This window comes from Arachis duranensis, chromosome 4 (genome assembly GCF_000817695.3).
Source record: "Arachis duranensis cultivar V14167 chromosome 4, aradu.V14167.gnm2.J7QH, whole genome shotgun sequence".
Classification (NCBI taxonomy): Eukaryota; Viridiplantae; Streptophyta; class Magnoliopsida; order Fabales; family Fabaceae; genus Arachis; species Arachis duranensis.
The window spans coordinates 4,988,338-4,995,397 of NC_029775.3; the positions used below are offsets into that span (position 1 = coordinate 4,988,338).

General features: G+C 32.8%; 1 protein-coding gene across 1 annotated transcript; it reads left to right on the forward strand.

Moving 5' to 3' along the window:
* LOC107482855 (uncharacterized) lies at positions 1-1,420 on the forward strand. The gene is made up of 2 exons (XM_016103448.1): positions 1-760; positions 1,407-1,420. Exons 1-2 carry the CDS (start codon positions 1-3, stop codon positions 1,418-1,420), a joined length of 774 nt encoding a protein of 257 aa, XP_015958934.1.
* The last annotated feature ends 5,640 nt before the right edge of the window (positions 1,421-7,060 follow it).

The window sequence follows — 7,060 nt, forward strand, 5'->3', positions numbered from 1 at the left end:
ATGGGTGGACTTTTCTTCTTATACGGTCAAGGTGGTTGTGGAAAAACATTCTTATGGTCAACTATATCATGCTCAATTAGGTCTAAAGGAGGAATAATTTTAAATGTTGCTTCTTGTGGGATTGTTGTACTTTTGTTGCCTAATGGAAGAACTGCACTTTCAAGGTTTAAAATTTCTTTGGCCATAAATAAGGATTCTTTGTGTAGCATTAAACAGGGAAGTCCTCTTGCAAGGTTAATATCCAAGGCCAAATTAATCACATGGGATGAAACTCCAATGATAAGTAAGTATTGTTACGAAACTTTAGATAAATGCCTCAGAGACATCTTAAGGTGCTCAGATTCGTATAATGCTCATTTGCCATTTGGAGGTAAAGTTGTTGTTCTCGGAGGAGATTTTAGACAAATTTTACCTGTAATTCTCAGAGGCTCAAGGCAAGATATAATTCAGTCTTCTATTAATTCTTCATATTTGTGGCATAACTGTAAGGTTTTGAAGCTTACAAAAAATATGAGATTGTCACTAGGTGAAAATAACAACATACAAGAACTCAGAAATTTTGCAGAATGGCTACTCAAAATTGGTGATGATTTGGCTGGTGATATAACAGATGGTAAATCGATCGTTCATATACCATCTTTGATTAAGAGCTCTGAGATAGCTTTGGATGACCTTATTGATTTCGTGTATCCAGATATGTTATCCAATTTATCCGTTGAAAATTATTTCAAGGATAGAGCAATTCTTGCACCAAGCTCAAGTCCCTCAATTTCAGCCAGAAATTACCTGAAATCATAGAAAAACACACAAACTCATAGTAAAGTCTAGAAATGTGAATTTAACGTAAAAACTAATGAAAACATCCCTAAAAGTAGCTTGAACTTACTAAAAACTACCTAAAAACAATACCAAAAAGCGTATAAATTATCCGCTCATCAGTTAGCGCTCCTGTTATGTTGCTGCGAAATATAGACCAAACTAATGGTTTGTGCAATGGAACGAGGATGCAAGTTAGAAGAATGGGAAATCATGTGTTAGAATGCAAGACTTTAACTGGTAACAAAGCTGGAAGTATTGTTCTTATCCCAAGACTGAATCTAATTTAACTGCACGATGAATGTGGTATATAGAGAAGTTTTTGAGATCCTATAATAAAAAGGTAATAACAAAATGTCTTACTAAATCTATTTATTTATTAAAATTTATTACTATCACTTAAAAAAATTTAGAAATTCTAGGAACTAATAGATGAATTCTTATTGTACATTAATAGTTTGAGAATATTAAAATTATCATAAAAATTCGTATAATTTTATTCTCTTGACAAACAATTTTATAATTACGTTAATCATATAATTTTATATACAAACATTGATACAGTGTTGTTTTATGTATATATTTTGCAGGTATCAAAGGATAGCATTGAATTGTTATTCAGTAGGTTTAAATTATTTATTGTTTATTACAAAACTTTCTGCATTAGAATTCTCTATTAATTTGTTCTTCATTTTGAGCTGATTTTGATATTTTCTTACTTCACAGTAAATCAACATATAAAACTTTATTGGTAGATTTAAGTATTACTAGATTATTTATGGTCATATTGAGTATATATGCCTGATTTATTGAAAAAAGTAGATTAAATAACTATTTTATAGTTAATACAATTAACACTATATTAAGAAAAGAAAAACAACGCATACAAGTTATTTTTTATTAATTAAATTATTGTAATTAAAATAAAATTTAACATAACAACTTAAAATTATAATTTCAATCTTATCACGTGCATGGCACGGGTGATTAAACTTGTATATATATAAATACAAGTCTGTATGACTAAACTAACCATTACAACAGAAAATATATGTTTAACTACAATATATTTATTATAAATTACATCAAATCTACAATATAATTTTTTCTATTTATATTGAAAAAAATTTAACAAAAATACTTACATAATGAGGTTGGCTAAGATAGTTAACAATATGAAGTTCAGGACGATCTACTTCTCTAATTTTTTTTTCTTAGGCATTGTGGTTTTTATTTATTGTAAATGTATGAGTTTGGAGCCATGAAAGGTAAAGGATGAAGAAAGGTTGCTGAAACTGAACCAATTGGAATTGAAAGGGATGAATAAAGAGAGAAGCAAGAGATACTCTCGTGCAATTGCTTTCAAGCCCCACCCATCCCATGTGCATGGGGCACACGTGGTTAATAACCACAAATCCACAATACTGAGGCTCAGAATTGTAGAGTCTTCCTTTACCATTGATCATTGTTGATATAACCCTGTCCGTTGGATTGATGAAGAGTGAAATCTGAGCCTCAGATTTCGGGCATCATTGCATTCACCGTTCGATCTTTCATGGATTTGTTTTTGGCCGTTCGATTGTCTTAGAAATGTGTTCTACTTGCATTCAAATCTGAGGGTTCGATTTGAGGAAAACTGACCCTCCGATTTGTGGTGTTATAAATTTGAGCCTCCGATTTCTCTTTTGTCATCGTCCATACCCGAGAATTACACACAGAATCCCAATAACAATGAAAAACACTACTTCAGTCCCAATATACAAATTAAAAAGCGCCGAAAAAATGCATGTATTTCGCTCCAATAAAAAGATGTGTTATATCATATACCTGTAATTTACACAATTAAACTGTTTTTTTTCTTTTTTAGAAATATGCCGATAAACTTATCATTTTAATTTTGATTTTTCAGCCAGAGATGTATATTTGTACAGATTTTTCCTTTATTTATTATTTTGGAATTCCATTGTCATTATTTTGATGGGTGTACTTTTATAAATTTTGCAGACTGAATGTAAAGTAAATGTATGAACGAATATTTTAGTCAACTAATAATTACTAAGTCAAGGTCACCACACGCCAAAGTTAGGGAGCCAATAAATTTTATTCACTACAATAATTTCGGTAGATAATGGTAGGGGTGTTTGCGGTGCGGTTTGGTTCGATTTTTGAGAGAAAAATCATCCGATCCGATTGTCCAATTAAACTGCAATTCGGTTTGATTCGGTTTTTTTATCGAAGTCATCCGAACCAAACCAAACTAATTAAAATCGGTTTTGTTTGATTCGATTTGTTCGATTTTTTTAATCAATTCAAAAAAAATACTAACATACTATTTCACAAAGTCATAACATTAAAATCGACAAGCACAAATATACAATAGCTAACAAAGTCTTGGTCTAATGAAATTTAAGGACAAAAGGAATTCAAATACGACGATTAAAGAAGTTTAAAAGTCCAATAGTCAACACAACTAAAAATAAAAATTAATTTTCATTAAAAGATATCCAAATTATAGTGTCTTCTCCAACAAAATAGCTAAACTTCTTAACGCAAACCAACCTGAAATCAAAAAGCAGTTACATAATAAGAACAACAATAATAATAACAATATAAAACTAGTAGAAAAATATTCTAATCTAGTTATACATTCTAATAATCAAGAGAACAATAGAGTTTAAGCAAGAAAATACTCTAAACATGAAATGAAATAAAACATGAGGCAATCTGATTGAAAAATTCCCAAAGTCCAATAGAGTTCAAATTGAAGGTTGTGGTAGGCTTAGAGAAGGGGGGTTGAATCTATGCCTTCCTTTTAATTTGCTGTTTTGACCCTTTTTAAGCAAAGCTTTGAATCTGATTCTGTTTGAACTCAGCAGCGGAAATTTATGAGACAATTTATTTTTGTCTCATGAAAAACAGAAAACAGAACATGACAGAGAAGAAGAAGCTAACACCAGCATATATCCTGGTTCGGTTGCTTTGTGCTATGCAACCTACATCCAGTCTCCTCCACAAATATGGAAGAATTTAGAAATTACAGAAAGATAAGCTTAGAAAAGTACATTACAATCAGAAAAACATGAAGGAGATTGACTTCATCAACAGCCTTTAAGTTATGTGAAAAACCAGCTTTGCAAACCTCTGAATTTGTTCTTCAGTATTGGCAGAATGCTTCTTTGATAGAGAGCATTGTCCAAGTAGAGAACCTCAAGTTCACTGGTTATCTCTCCTTGCCTTGAATGAACAGCAAGCTCTTCTTTTATCTTCTTGCACGTTCTTTGGTTCTTCATCCAAGGTCAACACCTTGAGCCTTGAGCTTCACCAACCACAGATTCACTTTTTCTATTCAATCATCAAATTGGAACCTTTCCTTCTGACTTTTCCAACTTGACCGAAAGCCATGAATATGTAACTGAACTTGTTTTCCAATGGTCAACCAAATCTGAACCCTTGAATACCAACTTGGTCCCCAAGTCTTGAGTAAGACCGTAGATACACAGCAGAATAGGGCAGAGTGCAACTTTCCCTTCACAACCATTTTCGGATAGAGCAGAGAGTAGGGAAGAAAGGATGAAGATCTGATTCATGCAAGATGATATGGTTTACCTTTCTTAAGCTTGATTTAGCTTGGAAAGCTTCAACTCTCTCTCTCTTGCTTCTTTGGTTAATGGCTTATGGAAGAAGCTTTTCTTCTCTTTCTCTTTCTTGCTTTTTCTGAAATCTTGATGTGACTTGATTAGAAGGAAGAAGAACGTTGCTTTTAGTTAAGCAGGAGAGAGGGAATTTCAATTCTGAAACCAGTTCGGGCTTGGATCATGTAACCCGTTTGGCCCATCTGATTTCTTTGGCTTTTATCCTTTGCTTTTGTTTGGACTTTACCCATTAGCCTTGCTGCATTGTCCTTATACCTTTTGGGCTATTAACATTTTGGCCTACAACAATAAACAATTAGTTAATAAGTAGATATAATTAATCAACACTAATTATTTATTTTGCTCAAAAATAATGTTTGTCATCATTAATTAATTTAGTTAATTTCTTAACTCAACACAAATCAACCCAAAAAGACCTATGAACAAGAAGAAGGCTACTATCCTCCTCTAGATTGATCGAATCCTTGAACTTCCCATACAAAATCTTTTTCAGTTCAGCCATCTGAGCAACTTGCTTATACATACATACCCTTTCAGATGAAATAAACAAAAGCACGGGTTATTAAAATGTTGATAAAAATTAGTTAAGAAAGGAGTTGAATCATGTAAATTTTTTTTATTCACTAGAAAGAAAAGTGAATGCAATAATGCCCTCTTTTTTACTTACTCTGCATAAATAAAGTCACAGACAGTGTTGAAGAAACAAATAAGTTATCTATATAGACAAGGAATGCAGCAATAAGGATCCTCCTCCCCCATCAATTTGTTACCATTAACAAAGTTCTGATTTTAGAATAGTAAATTTACAATTGGTGTAACTAAATAATAAATGGAGAAGGTCATGCATCAACTCTGGTCCCTGCTGTGTGAATACTAACTAGGCTAGACGTTCTTCATGAATTCCAAGGATTTCATTAGCACATGCTGAGGGAACATAGATCGCATTTAACAGCGAGCTGTGGGTGCGGTCATAGAATAAGTATATAAACTGATTTCAAAGTTCTCTGATTTAGAGTTAAACACTTACATATTTGTCAAAGCTATCATATTGGCAACAAAAGGAGACAAAGATCTTGAAAGCTCCATACTTGTCAAATTTATGAAAACAACAAGAAATCATAAGTAATATCGCATTTACGGAGTACAATAACATTAGAACTAGAAGGACAAAGTATTATGGCAAATTAAAAACCAGCAAAAACACAACAACAAATAAAATCCAGCAAAAACACAACAACAAATAAATTAAAAACCAGCAACAATACCAACAATAAAGTAATTCAACCAGCAATCAGCAACAATACACTAATTTCAAATCTACTCCAAATTTAATTCTTCAAATCTGCTTCAAATCTGATTTCAGTATCTTCCTATCAAGATCCAAAACCAGTTTATCTAATTTCAAATCTGACTTCATACTAAATCACTTCAAAAGTTTCTTATATTATTCTTCCAAAAAAACTAATAATAACCAGAAGTAGTTTATATTATTTTTCCAACAATACCAAGCTACCAACAATACAAACAGAAGCACTTTCAGTAATTCAAAACAGAAAGGTTGGGCTGCTCAATGCTAGCTGGGGCTGGGGCTTTGTTGTGCTCTGTTCGCGAAGAGGTCCTGGGAGTAGTGGGAAGAAGGTTCGGAGGCGCTAGGGGGAGAGTTCAATGGCGCTGCAAGGTGGTGGGAGGAACGGTCTCGCCGGCGCTAGGTGGGTTCGCCGTAGGCCTCAAGAGTGCAAAAAGCGAGAGTGTGAGAAGAGAGTGACTACTGGCTAGGTTTCGTTTGGGGGTAGGGTGTGCCGGTGTGGGAGTAGGGCTGTCAAATGGGCCAGCCCAGCCCATTTAAGCCTAGACCCATTAGCCCACGGGTTAAACGGGCTAGCCCATTTAAGCCCACTTTGTTCATGGGCCTAAATTTTATAGCCCGGACCATTTATGGCCAGCCCAACGGGTTAAATGGGCTGGCCATTTATCTGTTGAATTTTTTTTTTGAAATTTTTTTGAAAAAAAAAAAGCTAAAAAAGTCCAATTTTGAGGAGAAAAACTAGTGTATATATTTGGACAAAAAAATCCTGTTTGGCACAAATAAAAGCAAAGTTCTAGTAAACAACTAAATACATTTGATTTGAGTAACTATTATGTTCTAAATTTGTTGTTTTAACTCAAAACAGAACCACATTCACATCCAATTAGTGATTCCATATTTCTAATTCTAATATTTCTAATTAAAGGGGTATTTGTAATTCCCCTCATATAATTAATAGAGTATTATAAATCAACATAGCAACATCATAATTCTACCAAAAAGCCACACAAAGGTAAAAAGAAAGTATTTAACAGATTACATGGCATGCAAATATTTTACAAAAGTAGCAAGCAATGTAATCCCCAAAAATCTTTTATCCAATCCACCAAATTAGTCAACACCTGCAATAGAAAGAAAAATAAATTATCAAATAAAAATTAGTGACTTAGTGGCAGAAAATGAATTTTCATATAATTGAATTAAAAAATGCATGGTTTGAAACAATTGCACAATACTAATAAAATACCAGGCATCATATTAATTGAATCCACTTTATCTTTATAAT

What these genes read in the sequence shown, in the direction of transcription:
- LOC107482855 (XM_016103448.1), top strand. Translation starts at nt 1, where the DNA reads ATGGGTGGACTTTTCTTCTTATACGGTCAAGGTGGTTGTGGAAAAACA.